The following is a 22,786-nucleotide window of genomic DNA, read 5'->3' as shown; positions in this document are numbered from 1 at the left end:
ACCCTGATTGCTAATTACAGAGTGACTAGATTAACAACTGAAGGAGTCAGCCACAGATAGTAGATCTCTGGTAGTCTTGAACAGGATAACTAAGGTTAAACAGGGTTCACCATTTGCCATCACCAGAAGTGGATCCAAAAAGAAAAAACAGTGCACCTGCACAACAGCATACAAGTTCTGCGTCTCTCCCCTCCTACCAGTCTCATTGTGGTCTCTTCTTTAATTCTATAGTTGTAGACCTTCCATGCAGCTCATTTTCTGACAGTTCTGAAAGGTGGTTGTTCTATAGCTTGATTGTAATTTTGATGTGGCTGTTCGAGGAGGCAAGCCATATTCATCTACACTGTCATCTTGATCAGAAGTTGCTAATCTCTATTTTCATTCGTGTCATACGGCATTTACAAGGAAGGATCTTCCCCCCAAACAGAATTGATTTATAAAAAATTGTGTATTCTTACATGTTTAAACTTCAGTTACCTTGAAAGTACTCTTCATTTGATGTAATACACCTATGGAGGCATTTTCTCCACTGTTCTGTTCAAAACAGTTTTTGAACTCACGATTTTGATACCTTTTAGTGCTTCTGCCATTTTTTGTTTGTTTGTTTCATAAACTCTTCCACATCCGCAAAACATTACCTCAGGACTTTTTTTACCCGGGGAAACAAAAATAAGTCACTGGGGGCGAGATTAAGGAAAAAGGGAGGGTGGCGCATGGCAATCATGCCGTTTTGGGTTCAAAACTGCTGAACACTCAGCGTGATATGGGTAGGTGCACTCATAAATCAACTATCGTGAAATGGCTAATGCACTGAAAGAGTCTTCAAAAAATTTTCATGGAAGCCAAACACAGCCTCTCACAACAATGCCAGCTGGTACACTAATACAGATGGGTTCCTAGAACACTCACCTAGTGAGGAAAGCATGTACTACAAGGGGTCCACCCTCCAGAAGATAATTCTGAATTTTTTTGGCTCCCCCATTAGGAATTCAAAACTAACCTATAGTGATAGAAGTCAGAAAAATGATTATCTCTTGGGGAAGACATAACATTTTGAAAAGGGCAAAAGGAAGTCTTTTGGGGTACTGGAAGTGTTTCATATTTTTGCGGGTAGTAATCAAAGTTATAAAAAGGCATTGAGTTGCATACTTAGATTTCAGCATTTTACCCGCGAAAAGTCGTAACAATGATGATCATATAACAAGGCCGTGAAACAGGATAACTGCTAATGGTTGACAAACAGGAATCTAGGAATTCTTGGAAGATGTTAGTAGTTAGTATACTACTGAACTGGGAAAATGGTGGTAATGATGAAATAGGTCATGCAACTCTCTCTTTCAGAAGTTAATGGGAAGCTATGAAACCCCTATACCAGTGCTTTTCAACCAGTGTGCTGCAAGGATTTTTAAAACATGTAACACCTGACTATTTAGTCAGGGGCACTGACCTCTTTTCCCTTAGGATGTCAAATTAAAAATTGACAACAGCCAACACAACAAAGTCATCTGGTGAAAATGAATCAAAATTATACCTACTTTTAGTAAGACTGGCAAAAATACGTATTTCTTGATATGCCACAGGATTTTAGTAAGGAGTTTATGTGTGCCATGAAATGAAAAAGGTAGAAAATTGCTGCTCTATACTAAAGAACATGAATGGCCTTCGCTGCAGTTTATACATAGTGCTTTATTACTATAAAGAAAACATCAGGGCCCTGGCTGATGTAGCTCAGTGGATTGAGCATGGGCCTGGGAAGCAAAGGGTTGCCAGTTCGATTCCCAGTCAGGGCACATGCCAGGGATGCAGACCAGGTCACCAGTAGGGGACACATGACAGACAACCACACATTTGATGTTTCTCTCCCACTCTTTTTCCTTCCCATCCCCTCTCTCTAAAAATGAGTAAATATTTAAAAAAGAAAACATCATATATAACAATACTCCCAAATCATTCCTGTTGGACCTTGTGTGATCCAAGTTAGTTTTCCTACAGTGATAATGAGCCTGACAAAACCACATTTCTCTGCCTGGTCCCCTTACAATATTAACTCCACCTCTCTGAAATATATTTATAAAGGAGCCACCTAAGAACACAAAGATTTACATTCACAAAATGTCATTATGTGAAAAAGCACAAATTAAATATTGTATCCAAGTTGATTAAACTACACAAAAATCTATTTATGAATAACTAACAAAAATCAGAAATACTGCCAAAATAGAAATGCTCACTAGGATCTTTTCCCCTGCAAAATACCTAAATTCAGAAACTTTTTTAAATGTATTTTTTTCATTTTCACTAACAGGCAAAACAACCATTATATTTGTATTTAAAACATATTAATTAGAAAAGGAATGCAGAGCTATTTGTGATCACTTAAAATTAGCAAACGGCATTAATATTACTGTAAAATGAAGACCAAGATCTGGCATTTCAGTAGCAGTGATGATTTAGCCATCACATCTCCAACCTAGTGATTTGCAAATGTTTTAAGATAAGGGTCTTCACTGTGAAGAACACATAGTTACAGGGAGAGAAACCCAGAAAACTAATCATCACTGCTTTAGCTCAACCCACATGCCTGTTCTTAAGGGTATCCATGGTAGCAGTGATGCAACATGCCTACCTAGCTCACGGTGCTGACACACGTGGGAGAGAGGGGAGGCGGATAATGAAAAAGATTTCACTCAGAAAAGTGTTTTAGTATTAACATGATAGAAATACATCAACTATATTGTCAGACTTTTAAAATACATACAAAACCATAAAGCTCTATGAAGATCAGAAAAGAGAAAACAAACCTAATGCTAGAAAACACTGTAGCACTTTAACTGAAAAAATTAAGAATTTTGCTCTCCCGGCTGTAGTTAGTGGTTAAATACATTCAAAGGGTTTCATATCTGATAACAGAAATTATTTTAATTGAGCTCTTTTAAAAGTAACTACAAATATAGCATTTAGGCTTCCTAATTTCCAACCTACATCTTTTTTCTATGTTTATTAGTACTTAATAAAAATTTATAAAAACTTTAACATGTTGAGTCCATGTAATTTTTTAGCAATAGTGGCATTCTTTTTTTCCCCCAATATTTTTATTTAATTATTTTTCAAGTACAGTTTTCTGTCTGTTACTCCCATCTCATCCCACACAGTAGTGGCATTCTTGCTTAAGAAGAGTCAAATGCAATTTTTAAAAAATCTATCAAAAAAAAAACAGGACAGAGCAAAGAGATAACTTCCTCAATATGATATCAGAAATAAAAACTCAAATGAATAAACCAATAAAAGATAAATCACAAGGGGAACCAAGCACAAACAACCATGAAAAGCCCTCAAATAGAAAAACAAAGACTGTTTTCCAGGTTTATTTCCCTCTCAACATTCTTTGAGAATACTTCAATAAGGCAGTTTACCTAGAGGTAAACAGCAGACATCCTTTACTAACAGAATGGGACCAGACAATGTATAAGTTTGCATGTGGTCAAAGCTCTCAGTGTTTGAACTGTAACTCTGTGAGCAACAAACAAAATTAATTTACATCAATTTTCTCACTTTTCCTCTTTTGAGAAACAATTCACAATATAGAAATAGCCTACTTTCACAACTTAGAAATTTACTTATTCTATTATGGCTCAATGTAACTAAAAAATCTCAGCATTTTCAACAAGTAATCACTATGTGTGCTAAGCGTATAGAACTAAAAACCAAAAAAGTAAATTATTGCATATTCTGAAAACCAATTGTAGAAAATTTAAAATGTAAGCATCCTGAATCTTACATAATCACTATGTCCACAACTGGTGCTCAGAAGTTTAAAAAAAGCAAAAAACAAAAAAACCCCAACCACCTAACTTAGAGATAAGTGAAATATGCTGCACTTAGAGAACAGTAAGCAAAACAGGCTTTAAGACAAGTAACTTGAAGTACTTTTACAAGTTTAATCATTTTAAGTCCGAATCAACATCCTTTCAGAGGCTTATTTTCTTCTTAAAAAAAAAGTGTATTTGCAATAGATGGAAGAGGCCAGAAAAAAATGTTCTCAAAATTAGTTATACTTTCAATCAGCATAACATGTTGGGACAGAAAATAAAGTAGAGGGAGAGAACTATTGAGAATATATCTAGTAGATTTAAATACAATCAATGTCTTATAAACCTTGGCTGTTGGGAGAAAAGCTGCCTGTACATCTCGGGGGGGAAATATCCATTCATTACACTATTTTTACCTATCTGAAACACATTCCAAAATACTATCTTCTCCTAAAGGACATAAACTAAGCATCAAATGGATTCAAATATCTATTTTCAAAGATATAACAACAGTTACACTTTATTTTAAAAATACATTATGAACAAAAAGGTCTCTCATATTCTGTCACTAACAATGCAACACAGAAAAGCATACTGTATCTTACCTTTGTGGTTACAATGCACAGGCAATCCATTACTCTATCATTGCAATGATTTTATACATAAAGCAGTTTACTGCAAATTATTCTAAGTTGCCTATATGAATATAACATTATAAATAAAAATTAAAAGGAAGTTGTAAGATGAAAACCATAGATGAAAGTTTGAACTGTGATAAGATCTCTCCAGGATCCATTCTTAGAGGTAGCAATTTTTGTATTATCTGAAATACAAGAAACTAGAATGTGTCACGTGCCCTACAATCTTCTTTATATAATCTGTATCTGAAGAAATTGAAATTATTCCACAAAACACTGTAGAAGATATCAGGGTTTATTCCACAAGAGTTCACTGCTGCTTCAGATGCTATTTCATTAATTCCTCTTTTCAAGATAGGAGGTTGACAATGAGTCATCTGATGAAATGCTCCACAAAGAGGTTTCCCCGATATAAATTTAAATCTGCTTCTTCTTGTTTGCTACAGTTTGGATATTCAAGACAATTACCAAAAGAAAAAAACAAACAAAAAATGCAAGCAAACATTTCTTCTACTATACCATTTCAGTAACTGCAGCTTGCAAAGTAATGACTTTCTCAGGCAGTAATGAATGGAATGTTCCATGTGACATTTTTGAGAAGGGGTGATGGAAGAACAAAATGCAATAATTTAAAATATACCTAAAACTTACCTATTCTCTCTTTACTAAAAACCCCCACATTTTACCAATGAAGCCAGATTTTAACTTTAGTGCCTTACTAAATCTATTTTGCCTAAGTTCTTGCCAAAAAATAATAGTAATAATAAATCAATACCACAAAAAGAGAATTATAACTATGTACCATTTCAAACTCAAGAAGACTTTGTTTTTAACCCAGAAGTGGTCTATCTTTGTGAAGTCACTATACTGTCCTCAAGATCATTGCAAACAGAGCCAGATAGGCTGATGGGGGATGAAACACAGGGATGCAAATAGCTTCCAGCTTCATAAGCCTATAACCACAATCCCCTGTTAAAATGTGTAATAAAGAAGAATATTACTTACAACTTCTCAAAGTCCACAAGGTTTTCCTCCGAGTCTACAAACATTATGAAAAACCTCAAAATCAAACAACTGAGCTACTCCCATTTGCTTCTTATACCCTACTCCTAATCCTAACAATTTAAGTATCATGAGCTGCATCAGCAACTTTCATACTAAACCAAATTACACTATAAGGATTATGAGAAAGTTAATACATGTATATCACTTAGATAGTACCTATCACATAATAAGCATCATTATTTTTATTACTGTTATTGACAGCTATCAGGTGATAGCCTTTTGTTTCAAACCTAACAGAATATACCTGAGACACATGCAGTGGCGCTTTACCTTGAACAGTGTGTGTTGGAACTGTTGTAAGGGTTGAACAAAATAATACATGCACAACACTTAAAATAATGCCAACCTTGTTACATGATCAATAAATGGTAGTTCTATCTACCTACCTACCAACCAACCGACCTATAACTATAAGGCTTGGTGGGGGGATGTGTAGGGGTATGACCAGAAGTACATTTTATCATGGGTGAACACATCTTTTAGTATCCCCTTCTTCCCAGTTATTCAAAAAGAGTAAAAGCTCATTCAATGAACATGATTGCTTATCACTTTTTAGGTAGATTACTGAAAACAATGTAGATAGTATCTAAGTACTGACTAGGCACTGCTTTCTGTAAGGGAAAATGAAGAGGTATGTGAAACTCTTTAGGTTGTTTCTCTTTATATTCCAAATGTCTTTATCTGAAATTTCCATTATATCTAAAAGCCTAGACCAGTGAGAGAAGGCATTCTTTTTTAAAAATGTTTTATTGATTATGCCATTACAGTTGTCCCATTTTCCCCCTTCATTTGCCTCCACCCTGTATACCCATTTCCCCCATTCCTCCCCTTTAGTTCATGTCCATGTGTCACAAATTCTTTAGATTCTGTATTTCCCCTATTATTCTTGCCCTCCACCCTATCTATTTTCTACCTACCGTCTATGCTGTTTTCTGTACCTTCTCCCCTCCCCCTCCTCCCACTCCCCTGTTGCTAACCCTCCATATGTACTTCATTTCTATGGTTCCACTCCTGATCTAGCTGTTCTCTTGGTTTGCTTTTGTTTTAGGTGTGGATGGTAATAACTGTGAGTTTGCTGTCCTTTCACTGTTCATATTTTTCATCTTCTTTTCCTTAGATAAGTCCCTTTAGCATTTCATATAATAAGGGCTTGGTGATGATGAACTCCTTCAACTTGACCTTATCTGAGAAGCACTTTATCTGTCCTTCCATTCTAAATGAAAGCTTTGCTGGATAGAGCAATCTTGGCTGTAGGTCTTTGGATTTCATGACTTGGAATACTTCTCTCCAGCCCCTTCTTGTCTGTAAGGTCTCTTTTGAGAAATCAGATGACAGTCTGATGGGAACTCCTTTGTAGGTGACTGTCCCCTTATCTCTTGCTGCTTCTAGGATTCTCTCCTTCATTTTAATCTTGGGGAATGTAATTCTGATGTGTCTTGGTGTGTTCTTCCTTGGGTCCAACTTGTTTGGGACTCTCTGAGCTTCCTGGACTTCCTGGAAGTCTACTGCCTTTGCCAGAATGGGGAAGTTCTCCTTTATTATTTGTTCAAATACGTTTTCCACTTGTGGCTATTCCTCTTCCCTTTCTGGTACCCCTATAATTCAGATGTTGGAATGTTTAAAGATGTCCTGGAGGTTTCTCAGCCTCTCATTTTTTGAATTCTTGTTCCTTCATTCTTTTCTGTTTGGTTGTTTCTTTCTTCCTTCTGGTCCACTCCATTGATTTGAGTCCCAGTTTCCTTTCCATCACTATTGGTTTCCTGTGCATCTCCCTTCATTTCACTTAGCTTAGCCTTCATTTGTTCATGTAATTTGCGACTAAAGTGAACCAGTTCTGTGAGCATCCCGATCACCAGTGTTTTGAACTGTACATCTGATAGGTTGCCTATGTCTTGGTTGCTTAAAAGTATTGGCATTGGGCCTTTGATTTGTTCTTCTGTTTCAGCCATAATTTTTTGATCAGGTCACACACCTGTTATGTATGAGGGGGCAGGGCCTTATGTGTTCACCAGGGCAGGGCAACCCAGTCACTGGATTGTGACGCTGTATGTGGGGGTGGAGTCAAAGAGGGGCAATGACTTTTTTAATGCTCTCTCTAGGATTTCAGTCCCCTCTGCCGCTTCCCACAAGCAAATTGGGCTCTTTTGGTGCTAGTTCCCAGATGTGTGGGCTTGTGCACCCCGTGGGTCTCTCTGTGAGCCTAGGAACCTCTCCCAGCACCTCGACCCCCAAAAGTTTTTCCAATTGGTACTTTTAGGCTTTATTTCCTGGCGGTGGGGCCCTGGGTTGCGCAGTCTATCTCATTGCTTGTTCCTTTGCCTGGCTTATCTGCACAAGAATGTGTGAAACAAGGTCAGCCAGCCATCTTGCACCCTCACTTGGGTCTGCCTGTTGCCACCCCATGCCTGGGATATGCCAACCACTGCCTGTGTGCCTGGGATGGTCCAGCCGCTTTTTCCTGCTTGACCCCTCTCCACCAGCCGCTGACTCCACCCCCCTTACCAGTCTGGATGAATGGTTAGTTGTTGTCAGACTTCAGTAGTTTAATTTTCTCTCTGTTTTGGTTGCGTTGTAGTTTTTAAATATTTGTTGTTCATAAACTTGGTTGTGCGAGGAGGTACAGTGCCACCTATGCCTCCATCTTGGCTGGAAGTCTTGAGAGAAGGCATTCTTAAGTTTAGAAGACCTCTTAATAGTGGATTTTGAAAAATCACTCTTCCAAGAGCCAGAAGACTATGCAAATTTAACCAGTCATTTTCTTTTGAGTCTCAATTTCTCCTTTTATAAATTGTTTTAAAAACCTACAATGGCTTCTAAGAGTCCTTCTGCTTATAACATTCATATGTTTCAATTTCTAAATTATCTGGAGTCAAAAGTCCAACAGGGCAAGACTTGAGAACGTATCTTGTACTTCCTACTTTTATCCCCAGCAACTTGGGCTGGGGTACATTAATAAATAATATTTATTTAACAAATAAGTATTTGTTAAATTAATGAATAGCCTTTCTAATATCGAAGCCATAGGCGATTACAAAATTAAAAAAGTCTGAAATGCCCCTGAAAATTAGGTACTCCATTTTCCCAATAAGAGCTCTTAAAATTAGTTTTGCTAACTCAAATATAAGCCTATAATATAGATGAAATAATCAAATATCTACTTTAAATTGACTTAACATAAAAATATTTAACAACACACTATTGAAATATGTCTAAAACATTATTTTATTCCACCCACATCAGAGAATACTTTTAGTAAAACTTTTCGCATTCACCCTAAATGTTAAATTTTCATTATAACTACTGCCACTTTTTAACTCAAATAATCATTTTGACCACAAAAATCAATTTCACTTCCATCTAAGTTGTTTACATGATACACTTTTTGAATCTATGTATTGAAATATCACCTGACTATTCAGATAATAGAAAGACAATATTCCCTTTTCATTCTGTAGATAAATATTATAATCTCTATAATATAATTACTACATTACTGTTTAGTATCCTCGTTAATCTTTCCCAAAGCTTCCAATACTTGCAGTGCTTTAGGTCATACTCAGAAATGAATATTTAATTTGCATTAAATTCTATACTCATTGCGTCTTCCATAAACATTCAAACTGGCACAAAGAACATTTTAAGGCAATGTGTTCTTCTCAGTCATTTGCTGTGCCAAATAACTGAGAAATTACCCCATAATAGAAGCAACTTATGGGGTCTCCAATATAAGCCTTTTGGAATGGTACCTCCTCACCTAATTCAGGCACATGATTAACAATATTTTAAAATACCAATCAATGGCTTTCTATACATAGACAATTGTTTCCAACCATAACACAGTAACAGGGAACAAATTGACTCTCCTGCCTTAAAGCAACTAAAAAAGTGGACCAATAATAAACAATAATTTCTAGCTACTGAATAAAGGGAATGCAAACAGCAATCCTGTGGGAAAAAAAAAACAAATGAGGTGAGTCCCAAAATGCCTCATGTAATAGCTCGGAAAAGGCTTCCAGACTGCAGAGGGAGGGACAAACTAAACAGAGCCCAGCAATGGAAGGTGGGAAGGACAGAGTTAAGAAATTCAGGTGGCCAGGGTGTCTAAAATTCACAGTGAAGAGTACCAGAAAGAACAGAGCTGCATAAAAAGAGCTCTAGAGATATATGGAGTTCTCCTCAAACATTCAGATAAGTTCTGAAGGAAACTTTAGGCTGGATAAAGAACCTGGAAAGAAGCAGGTCAAACAATCCCCAGAGCACACAAAGGGCCAAGAATAACTGAAAAACTCACAATATACAGTGTCCTGGGTACTGTACCCAAAAGAGTACAGTCACAGTACTGGAACAAAATTAACCCTATACTAAAGGCTGCCTGGGCACACTATAAGAGCTTAAAATTTAGCAAGTTTCAAAAGATAAAATTTTCCCCAAGTAATTTTAACTGCATCCCAAAACAAATCTCAAGGATATTTAAAGAAATACAAAAATAGCTAGACCGCCCCCCAAAGTTAAATTCATGCTGCCAATAAAGTTACCAGGTATATAATAGCACAGGAAAATATAATTCATAGAGAAGAAAAAATCAGTAAATAAAAACAGACCAGAAATGACAGATAATATTAGTAGATGGGGACATTAAAAATTATTATAAATCTATCCCATATGTTCATAAAGATAGAGGAAAGTATGAGCATATTAATGAGACATGGAAAAGAAGGAACCTAACTTCTAGAGATAAAAATAAAAATGTCTGAAAAGAAAAGCTGACTAAAGGAGATGAACGAACTAGACACTTCAGAAGAAAACATTAATAAACCTGAAAACATAGCAATAGAAAATGTCCAAAGTATAACCTATAAAGAAAAAAAAGACCCCCCCCCCCCAAAATAAATCACATCAATGAGCTATGGGACAAATTTAATTAACCTAGTATCATGTAATTTAGACTCCCTAGAAAAGAGGATAAGTAACAGAAAAAATACTTTAAAAATAATGGAGTTACAAAATAACCTGAATGAACCTAGAGAGTATTATGCTAAGTGAAATAAGTCAAACAGAGAAAGACAAATCCTGCATGATTTCACTTGTAAGTGGAATCTAAAGAACAAAATAAACAAACAAAATAGAAACAGATTCAGAGAGAATAAACTGATGGTTGCCAGATGGCAGAAGGGCGGGGGGGAGGGGCTGTGTAAAAAAGGTGAAGGGATTAAGAAGTAAAAATTGGAAAGTATAAAATAGTCACAGGGATGTACAATACAGCACAGGGAATACAGTCAATAGTATTACAATAATTATGTATGATGCCAGTTGGGTACCAGACTTATTTCCGGGCGGGGGGAGGGGGGTGGAATCACTTCATAAATTATATAAATGTCTAACAAGTATATTGTACATCTGAAACTAATACTGGATGTCAACCATAATTAGAAAATTTTAAAAAATTACTGATACACAGTATAATAAAATAATAATGAAAAAGAGTGAAATACTGTGAGGATCACTAAAATGTGAGAAACAGGAAGTGAGCAGATGCTGTTGGAAAATGGTGAGACACTTGCTTGACAGAGTTGCCACAAACCTTCAATTTGTAAAGAACACAGTATCTGTGAAGTACAATAAAGTGAAGCATAATAAAAAAGGTATGCGTGTACATTAAAGCTGTTCAGACAACGATTGTGCAACGAATTTGCACGTTCTGATCATCCATCAACCTGAAATGTCCTTACCAGCACCTGATGATCTGTCAAACTTTGACTTCACTTTGGAGATCCAGCTCCTTTATTACTGAGAAGATGACTTCCACATAATTGAAAATATATTTCTATAAACAGGAATTATTACAACAAGTGTGTATCACTCTGGCAAGCCAAAAAAAAGAGAGGGATTGTTTTCTTTTAAGAACACCTGAGGAGCTATCATTGCTCTAATACTGAAGATAGTAATAGATGCAGATAAAGATATAATACAAAATTATTTAAATGAGTTACTGAAAACTATATGCCAGGTAGGTACTAGACTTATCAGGGGGGAATCACTTCGTAAATTATGTAAGTGTCTAACAACTATTCTATAAACCTGAAAAATCCACTTGCAGACATCTCATGTACAATTCATTTAGTACACTTATCAGTTTTGGTCTTGAAGAAATTTTTAAATTACAGGAGCTCTGCATAGGGGTTGTGCCTTATTTCAAATCTTGTACATTTAAGTTTTTATAACACTGCTTAAAAACTGGAATTAAATGAGACAACACTGTAAATTTGATGATGGGAGAGGAGGTTCAGACTAATGTCTCCATGATGTATTGTCCTTGAAAGACAGAGACATTCTAGTAGAGAAATAAAACATCAGAAATAAAGAACCTTGAGGACACTGATAAAGGAAATGAGAAAAGCAGCTGATCAGTAGTACATTAGACTGTCAATAATTTTGAAGGCAGGAATTCAAAATTGTAACAATTCATAAAGTACTGTAAAATTTTGTCAGAACTAAAGTGGAATTCTGCTTCAGAAATATTGTATAGGATAGATGGTATCACAGATAAGAAACGTACTAAATTTGAACATGGACTGATAACAGCACTGCACAGACAATAGCACTGATCAATTTTAAATTTCCTCAGTCTAATAATTACATATAAAATGTTATTGAAATGTTCATAAAGTTAAAAAAATTTAGAATATCCTTGTTCAAAGGAAAAACATGTTGAAGTATTGAAAAGGATGCCTGCAACTTGCTCTCAAATGGGTCAGAATTTTTTTTAGTACGTGTGTGTATATGTATGTATATATACTGAGAGCAAGAAAATATGACAAAAATAGCAATTTACCTTACTCTTCTTTCAATTTTCTGTAAACATAATTTGTTGCAAAATAATAATTTTTTAAAAGAGAGAACAGGCCCTGGCTGGGTAGCTCAGTTGGTTAGAGTAGCATTCTGATACACCGAGGTTGTGGGTTCAAGGCCCATAGGAGAATCAACCAATGAATGCATAAGTAAGTGGACCAACAAATTGATTTTTCTCTCTCCCCTTCTCCCTCCCTCTTTGTCTCTCTAAAAATCAATTTTAAAAAAGAAAGATTAAGAAAGGGCCCAAATAACAGTAAAATATAAGTCCCAGAAGAAAGGTACAAAGTACTTAATAAACAAATAAAAATCTCTCAGTATACAGTGACAGTTTTTTTAAAAAAGAAAAAGTGGAGAACTTATTAGCCACCTTTGAAAGTGATTACTGTGTAAACTCTACCCTAAACGCTAGTCTTTAAAAAGAAAATATAAGGTCTATCTTGTTTTTTTAGGAGGAAAAAGGTTCATCCCTAGTTGATGGGGAAAAGTACTTTTTTTCTCAGAAGAATATCAACTAATAAATAGAAATGATATGATAAAATGAGGGAAGGAAATCAACGTTTTGAAACTTAGAATGAAGTGATTCAGGCAAGGATCATTAATGAATCAGGTAAAAATTCCCTCAGTACAAGGTGCTGAAGTATTCCCCATAGGTACTTACTAACTACAGGGAGAAAAAATACCTATACAGTGGAGGATTTGAAGGTCGCCACCTTTAAGTAATCAAAGATCAGTACAAGCAAAACAACAACCCGATACTGTGTATTTCCTGATGTGATACAATATGAAGTACGATATATCACCATAAAGTCTGCTTACCAAAAATGAGTCTAATCAACATTTACATTTAACTTCTTGCTGCCAGAAGTAGAGGGCTCAGTGGAATGACTTAAATAACATGAGGCAACAAACTAAACAAATACTACAGAATGTGTGGCATTCCATAAAGTACCTGGCTGGTCTCTTCAAAAGGTTCAAGTCATTTAAAGGGAGGAAAATGTGGGAGGGCTATTCCACTAGATTGTGAGAGAGTAGAGATACTACCAGATTTAGTGTGTGCCCTACCGACTCATTCCAATGTCTGTCCCCAAATCTTCACATCTGCCTTTCACCCTGAGCAGCCTTAGCAAGTTTGTGCCTCTGGACTCATGTCCACCTCCTCTCACCTCCTCACTTGGGACTTTTCCATTAAAAGTCCATATAGAAAACCATATCCCTTGCACCCCCACAAACCATATCCCTGAAGTACAGGGAAACTGCTGCCAGTAGATAAATTCTTTCCCTTTCTTTTCTTGGATATATGGCTTCTCAGGGATGCAAGCTATATATTTATGATTGTGTACCTTTACATACAAATATTACAAAGTACTTCATAATTTGTAAGTACTTCGCATTTAAATGTCTAGAAGACTTCAGATTAAACCTAGTAGACTAAATATATGCTTTAAACTCTATCATCTCTAAAATTCTACTTAAATTAAAGTAGATGGGTTATTTTAAAGCAAGGGTGACCCAGGATGGCTACAAATGTGGCCCAACACAAAACTGTAAATCTACTTAAAACATTAGATTTTATGTGTCACAATGTCACATAAAATAAACATACAGATGCTCTTGCTATTTGTATGCATGTGTGGCTTCAGTTTTATGGCGGTGCCAGCTTCCAATGTGTTATCTTCCAAGCGTAGATGGTAGAACTGACACCATCAGAAGTCACATGTGCTTGTGGTGACTTAGCAAGGCAGTAATTATCAATAATATTTCAACCTAGTTTTGCAACGTTAGGCGTTTAATGCTACTTACTTGATTATTAAAGGTACTTCCACACCTTGGCAGCATTGGAAGTACCTGTTACACTTTACAATCCGCCCTCCATCTCCCCTTGCATTGGCAGTGAAAGGGCTATGGAATATCCAAAACCTTGCTACTTTCCTGTCAATTAATTTCCATAATAAAAGTAAATAAAGTCCCTTATTTATTACCATTTTCTTCATCCCAGCATGGCTTCTATAACATCTCAAAAAAAAGATCCCCCCCGCCAAAAAAATATTATGGATGAAGGAAGATTGTTCAATGAAAAGTGGACAGATGATTACTTTTTTATCGAGGGAAACAGTAAGACACTCTGCTTAATTTGTAGCGAATTTGTGCAAGTTTTCAAAGACTACATAAATCTGGAAAGGCATTATATGCAAAAACATGTTGTCAAATCAATGTGTATGAAGGATTGTGTTGTAAGGACAAAATAGCAGGATTGAAAAAAAGCCTGTCTTTCCAACAAAAATTTTTTCGAAAACTTACAACTCAGACAGATTCCACTGTAAAAGCTAGTTATGTGGTACCATACTTTACAGCAAAAAAATCAAAACCATTTACTGATAGTGACTTTATTAAGCAAAGTATAGAAAGAGTGGCAGATATGATGTGCTCTGAAAAAAAGGGGGATATTTATAAAATCAGTTTGCCTCACCAGACTATAGCCAGGCAAATTGAAGAAACTGGAAAATCCAAGTTTTGGGTAAAAGTGCTAATTTTAGATTTTATGCTTTTGGCAATGGATGATGGCCCTGATGCTACAGATAGGGCTCAATTTGCCATTTTTATTAGAGGTATTGATGACGAACATAATGTCACTGAAGAAATGGCTTTTTTAGTGCCATTAAAAGACACAACTAAATCAAGAGATTTATACGAAGCAGTAAAAAAAATATGTTAAAGTAATTTTCTTTGTCCATTGTCAATATATCTGGTAGTTACTGATGGCGCGATGGTGCCCTGGCAATAGTAGATAAACCATTGTTGCCTAAAACCCAGAAAGAGACTTGTAAAATTAATAGAAGACAGTGGATTTGCTGCCCAAAACTCATGTTAGATGAAGTTATCATTGCATAGTACATCAAGAAAATTTATGGATAAAAATCTTTAAAAATGGATAATGTCATGCAAATCACCACCAAGACTGCGAATTTCATAAGAGCCAAGGCGCTGAAATCATTGTCAATTCCAGGAATTCCTTAAAAGTGTTGATGCTGACTATGGCAACATCATTTACTTCTCGGAAGTAAAAGGCCAAATGTTGAGGCCAAATGTTGAAAGGATTTTATGATTTGCAACATGTTATCAAATCATTTATGCTTATCAAAAACCAAATTTGTGCTGGAACTTGACAATGAAAACTGGCTTACAGATTTACCATTTTATATGGATTTAACTGCTCAGTAAAATGAGTTAAACATGAGTCTTCAAGGTGAAAACCAACTTATCAACACCATGTTTCAAAACATAATAGTGTTCCAAATGAAACTGAAATTATGACAGGCTAAATTAAGGCAAACAATTTTATGCATTTTGACACACTGGCTAAACACAGTCCTGTGATCAGTGAAAAATACACAACCTTGCTTTTCAATTTGACATAAAAATTTGAAAACAGATTTCAAGATTTCTGGGAAAATCATCAATATTTTGCTCTATTTGCAACCACATATTCAGTCGACATTAATATGTTACCTGCCAATTTTCAAATGGAATACATAGAGCTGCATTCAACTAAAAAGAAATATTCAACTAAAAAAATATTTCATAGTGCCTCTTTACTGGACTTTTATAGGTCCTATCTTCCCAGAGACTGATATCCCTAGCTTCGCAATCATGCCTTATTCATGTCATCATTATTTGGCAGCATCTACCTTTGTGAGCAACTACTTTCAAGAATGACATACATTAAGAGTAAAATTAGAACCAAAATATCTGATAAACGTCTTGAGAATTCACTGAGAACTGCAACTACTTCTATCAAATCAGATACTGATGCACTAGTTTCTCAAATACAAAATGTCAAACATATCACTAGTTTTATGTTGTCCTCCTTTTTACTTTTATAATAAAAAATATTTTAAAAAATCAATGACATTTTGTTACTTAGATATGTACATTTTCTTTATTAGTGATAACAAACTTGGGACCTGCTTGACAATTTTTGGAAGATTATTAAAAAGGCTGCTGTAGAACTTCCGCCAAGTTGGAGGCATAGGTGGAAACACTGTGCCTTCTCCCACAACCAAGTTTGAATACAACAAAGATTTGGAGAACAAAGACACAGCAAAAAAACCCCAGAAAATTGAATTATACGGAAGTCCAACTACAACTAATCGTTCCACAGGGACCGTAAGAGGGGCGGAGCTAGCAGCAGAGCAGGGTTGGGCAGGAAAGATCCCCAGACCTAGGCGCGCAAGTAGCCCAGACCCAGGGTGTGGGGCAGACTGACCGCGGTCCCACATTTGCGCACAGTGAGACGGACCACGCAGGCCCCAGGGGGTGAGGGCTGACGGCTGTGGCACACTTGTGTGCAATGGGACGAAACGCGTGGGCCCGGTGACGGTGGCAGCTGCCGCACCTGTTGGGGCCGCGGCAGGAGACGGCAGACGAGGCGCCATTGCTCCTCGTCGACCCCGCCCCCACATAAGCATCACAACCCAGCCACTGAGTTGCCCTGCTCAGGTGAAGACCTAGGCTCCGATCCTGCTACAGAACAGGCACGAACAGCCCAAAAGATGGTGCAAGAAGAACTCAAAGTCCCAGAGCCCATAACTCTAAGCAACCAAGAGATTGCCAGCCTCTCAGAAGCACAGTTCAAGACACTGTTTATCAGGATGCTCACAGAACTGGTTGATTATAGTCACAAATTAGAGGAACATATGAAGGCTAAACTAATTGAAATGAAGGGAGATGTCCAGGAAACCAATAGTGATGGAAAGGAAACTGGGACTCAAATCAATGGAATGGACCAGAAGGAAGAACAAAACATCCCACCAGAAAGGAATGAAGAAATGAGAATTCAAAAAAATGAGGAGAGGCTTAGGAACCTCTAGGACATCTTTAAACGTTCCAACATCCGGATTATAGGGGTACCAGAAGGGGGAAAGAAACAGCCATGAGTGGAACACTTATTTGAACAAATAATAAAGGAGAACTTCCCCAGTCTGGCAAAGGAAATAGACTTCCAGGAAATCCAGGAAGCTCAGAGAGTCCCAAAGAAGTTGGACCCAAGAAGGAACACACCAAGGCACATCAGAATTACATTAGCCAAGACTAAAATGAAGGAGAGAATCCTAGAAGCAGCAAGGGATAAGGGGACAGTCACCTACAAAGGAGTACCCATCAGACTGTCAGCAGATTTCTCAAAAGAGACCTTACAAGCAAGAAGGGGCTGGAAAGAAGTATTCCAAGTCATGAAATCCAAACCAGCAAAACTTTCATTTAGAATGGAAGGACAGATAAAGTGCTTCTCAGATAAGGTCAAGTTGAAGGAGTTCATCATCACCAAGCCCTTATTATATGAAATGCTAAAGGGACTTATCTAAGGAAAAGAAGATGAAAAATATGAACAGTGAAAGGACAGCAATCTCACAGTTATTAACAACCACACCTAAAACAAAAGCAAACCTAGAGGACAGCTAGATCAGGAGTGGAACCATAGAAATGAAGAACACATGGAGGGTTAGCAACAGGGGAGTGGGAGGAGGAGAAGGGGGGAGAAGGTACTGAAAATAGCATAGATGGTAGGTAGAAAATAGATAAGGGGGAGGGCAAGAATAGTGGGGGAATATAGAAATCTAAAGAACTTGAGACATGTGGTTATAAACTAAGGGGGGGGAGAATGGTGGGGGAGGGAGTGTGGGGGTGGAGGGGAATGAAGGGGGGAATAGAACAACTGTAATGGTATAATCAATAAAATATATTAAAAAATAATAAAATATACAGATGAGTTAAAAAAAGGGCTGCTGTATAATTAGGATATTATAGGAGGACATTTTTGCTTATCTCTGATGGCGGATATCACAAAAACTATGCATAGATCTTTTTCTGCTCATCAGTTTTCATTAGTGTTTGTGTATTTAATGTGTGGCCCAGAGACACCAAAAGGTTGAACACCCCTGTTTTAAAGCATTAAATCACAAAGCAAAAAATGGAACAAAGATGCCCTCACTACACTACCTGGATAATTTCCCTCCCTTAAAGATGAACTCAGAAGGCTGAAACAGGGAGCCTGGAGACAGCAGGGACAACGGAAAACAACTACATTACTGAAAGCAGATTAAGTGTGTATTCTTCCAGACATAGCTAACCTCTCACTTTTTTTTACAGTTATGCAGTATTATACCAGTGATATGCAACTTGCTTTAAAGCATTTAATAACACATACTGGATATATAGATGAATATATAGATGGTATTTTTATGCCTACTATTTATATTGCATTAGGTGGCTGCACCATACTGTTTATCCAGTTTCTTACTGATGATCATTTAGATTTTTTTCCCTGTTGGGTTTTTACTGATATCAAAAATAACACTGTAATGAACATATGTGTATGTATACATATAATCTTTTAATATATATTAATAATTTGTAACATATGCTAAGTCAACAAACATGAGTATATACTTTTTCCAAAAGGTTGCACCACTGTCTTTTCCTACCAACAATATAAGAGTTTCTGTTTCCTCACTTTTAATTAATCTTTGACAAATTAATTAAAAATATTCTCATTGTCAATTTGCAGTTCTTAAAAATAAGGTTGGTCATCTCTTCATAGGCTTACTGGCCCAAACATGTTTATTTTTCTCTGGACAGACCATTCTTTGGTCACTTACCCAATGTTGGCTTTTTTCTATTGGAAAACAGATAACATTTTGTTTTTAAACTAAACTTTTAAAATCAGAAATATTATTCAACAGATACATACCAGAGTTGAGGGAAAAATTTTAAAGAAAATAAAAAACACTGAGAAAGTTATTTTTTAAAGAATTCTGCTAATATTAACATTAAATGTTTTAATTAGATAGTAATTTACTTGCTTTCTTGTACTTTATGTCATCATCTCTCGTTTGTTGGCTTCTTTTCTTACTGATCTTGTGAGGGTTGGAAATTACCCCCTTTTCATAAATGTGACAACTTTCCCCCAGTTTATCATTTCTCATTTGTTTATCTTATCTTCCAAACTATAGATGTTCTACAAAGTTAAAACAAACTTTGTGAAGCCCATAAAGAAATTCTACCATCAGCATTCTTAATCTTTCAATTTTTCTGGGTTTTCTTTGTCATGCTTCGAAAAGCTTTTCTTACTCAAAATATCACAACAAAATTTTTTATTTTTATAATTTCATTTTTTCCCTTTGAATCTTTGATTCACTTAAATGTGTATTGCCAGAGACTGAATTTAAGTGTCCCCCAAAATTCAAATGTTGAAATTCTAAGCCCCAATGCAATGGCATTAAGGCAGGGAGTCTTCAGGAGGTAATTAGGTCATGAAGGTGGAGGGTTCATGAATGGGATTAGTACCCTTATAAGAGAGCCCATAATGCTCCCTCACCCCATCTTTCCTCAATGTGAGGACACTGGGAGAAGATGGCTGGCCATCTATGAATCAGGAGGTAGATTCTCACTAGACACTGAACCCGCTATTGAGTTGATCTTGGACTTCCCAGCTTCCAGACCTGCCTAAAATAAATTTGTGTTGTTTAAACTCCCCAGTCCAAAATGGTATTCTGTTATAGCAGCCCAAAATGACTAAGACAGGATAGTGCATCCTTTTCTGTTGGGAATTCTCACTAGATTAGGCAATTTCTTCTAATCCTTCTTGCAACTTGCTTCCTTTCAAATACTCTCCCTACAATCTCTAAAAGTAACACACTTATTTTAGAATTATGTTTGCTTTTATAAAATGACACATACTTATCTTTTTAAAGTGTAAATAAGAAAAAAATCTTCATCACCCAGGAACCACCATTAATATTAAGCAAATATTATTCCAAACATATCTCTAGGCATATGTTTAAAGGACACACATACCAAAAACAAAAAAATTATAATAGGCTATGATCATATCACTCTAACAATAGATAGCATTAATTTTACTACACCAGAAGACATAGAAGAAACAAAGGTACTTGTAGACCAAAAGTCTCTACGGACATTTTGGATGGGATGGAATGCCCACTAATTGTTTTTAGAACTGTCCACTTATTTAGCCGTAATAAAAATTTACTTTTACTGGTTACAGTGAGCCTGCCATTACCTAAATATCGACTATAAGAGCTTTATGCTTTATAATCAGAGCTCAACTACATAAATCAGATAATAGAAAAATTAGTCAAGAACTGAGTAAGAAAGTCAATTCTCAGTGGATTGAGCGCGGGCCTTCAAACCAGAGGATCACGGTTCAATTCCCAGTCAGGGCACATGCCTGGGTTGCAGGCCAGTTCCCTGCAGGCCAACTCCCAGCAGGGGGCCCACGAAAGGCAACCATACATTGATGTTTCTCTCCCTCTCCTTCCCCTCTAAAGATAAATAAAATGTTAAAAAAAAGAAAGTCAATTCTCTTAATATTTAACATGTTTCTAACATAAGCATTTTTTAACTTACAATCACAATAAATGTGAAATAGAAAACTCTATTACTGATTAACACTTTAAAAATCTATTTGAAATGGACCATCATAAGCACGAATGATTAATTAACTAAAGGAAATAGAAACTGAAATGAACCAAGAGAAAGTGATGAAAAATAAAGACACACAAAATACTAACTAGAATTAAAGAGAAATATAAGTACATGTCAGGATTAATAAAGAGAACTATGAATCGGGTTTTAAGAGGTCTGAAATCCAAAGGCAGACCTTCCCAATTTAGCTGAATGTGCTATTTTCTTCTGGATCTTAGTTTCCTCATCTTTAAAATGGAGGAGAGGGATCAAATATTTTCTGATTTTCCTTCCTCTAAAATGCTGTTCTGTTACTTAACGTAAATGAGAAATTGAGAAAACTCTTTCCTTCACTACCAAAGGGCCAGGTTGCTGTCTACCACTACTATTCCCTAATTTATTATGCACCAAACATAAGGTGGTTCAATTTTCCAGGCACTTCTGTAGTACTAACTTAGAAGGGACTAGAATCACATTGAGTCAGATGACCACCTCTGAATGACTAATGTTTCTCAGACAGAAATCTTCATTACAAAATGCTTCCTATCTCTGGTAAGTCATATCTAACTCTATCAGCAACAGTATGTAACAAAAAGAACATTATGAAAATGGTTACGAAAACACAACAAATAGTTTTAATTACAGGAAAATATAGAAACCGATGCTGACCTTTAGATTTATTGATAAGTCTCTAGTGAGTTTTAATAATGCGGTCCTTTGGACCAATAAACAGAATCCTTGCGATATATGTAGCAACTAAATTGCTCAGGACTACATAATTAATTTCTACGAGAGACTACCAGAGCCAGATTTTTTTCAAGTATAGTTTCTACCTAATTATCACACAGACAGAGCCTCATTGATATCTAACATGCAAAGTATTTTTTAATAGTACGAAGCAAGTATTTCAGACCTCAAATCATTCACATTTTAAGACAGGGGCACCAGAGATTGTGAGCTTTTCTTTTCAAAAATACCTTTTTTTTTTAACCTTGTTTGAAAGTAGCCCACACGCTAGAGCTGTGAGGCCAGCTTCAATGTTACTTTCCCTCCTTTTACGACCACCGAGACCCGTGCACAGATCCGATGGGAAAGGGAACCAGAGGGTCTCAAAAATACTTTTAATCCCATCCTCTGCATTCCATTATAAATGATATTTCCACTAAATCCATTTTAATAAAGCAAAAAAACTTAGCGGCCCCAAGAAAGTGACCACTGAAAAACAGCTTAAGGAAAAATACTTTTATCTCACCTCTGCACTAGGGCTAAGGCTGCTTGGCAGTGTTTCTGAAGTCACAGTAGTGCTTGGAAGGCTGGAAATTTCCCAAGTATTCACAGGTTGTATTGGTTCCAACTGCTTTGAATGATCTATACATTTTGGATTATCCAGTAAGGTCACTTCATAAAATTCTTGAATATCTAGAGATGAAGAAAGAAAGAAATAAAAAAGTATTTTTATTTTCTAATTAAACTACACATTGCTAAAATAACATAACCCAAAAGGAAAAATTTTAACTGTAGATTAGTAAAGTAAGTCCAATCTTATAATATACTTACACAGTAAATATTTTCTAATTTTGTTACATCATAAGCATATCAGAACCTGCAGGGCCCAGTGTAAAATCATAGGTTTTTATACTTCAAAGTCAGTTCTGGGTTCAAATCCCTCCCTATTCCTTTATCCCATGACTATATGTTTAGTTAGGCAAGTTAATTAACCTCTAATAACATGTCTCTTATCATTATGAACTGTTACCAGGACTGAGTGTAATACATGTAACATGTACAACAGCACATAATAAGCTCCTAATAGATAGCAGATAATATTATTATAAATTCTGCATATGAGTCATTAACCATTTCTTTGATAAACAATGAAAATTTCTCAATCTGGCTTATATAAATCATTTTATATGTTTCAATATCCAATGTCAATAATAA

General features: G+C 36.1%; 1 protein-coding gene and 1 non-coding gene across 10 annotated transcripts in view; both read right to left on the bottom strand.

Moving 5' to 3' along the window:
- DLG1 (discs large MAGUK scaffold protein 1) overlaps nucleotides 1–22,786 on the bottom strand; it is a 309,015-nt gene that overhangs the window by 268,445 nt on the left and 17,784 nt on the right. For all 9 annotated transcript variants that reach the window (XM_037037510.1, XM_037037507.1, XM_037037511.1 and 6 more), the window contains exon 4: nucleotides 22,098–22,264. In XM_037037510.1, coding sequence (XP_036893405.1) covers nucleotides 22,098–22,264 — 167 coding nt within the window. The remainder of the gene's footprint in view (nucleotides 1–22,097; nucleotides 22,265–22,786) is intronic.
- LOC118981004 (small nucleolar RNA SNORA61) lies at nucleotides 21,836–21,953 on the bottom strand. The gene has a single exon (XR_005065256.1). It is a non-coding gene; the product is annotated as a small nucleolar RNA SNORA61 (small nucleolar RNA).

The sequence above is a fragment of the Sturnira hondurensis genome, unplaced genomic scaffold (genome assembly GCF_014824575.4).
Source record: "Sturnira hondurensis isolate 20B ecotype Veracruz unplaced genomic scaffold, ASM1482457v3 Scaffold0023357, whole genome shotgun sequence".
NCBI lineage: Eukaryota > Metazoa > Chordata > Mammalia > Chiroptera > Phyllostomidae > Sturnira > Sturnira hondurensis.
Note: the sequence above shows the minus strand (reverse complement) of the source record. Positions and strands in the feature narration are given on the sequence as shown.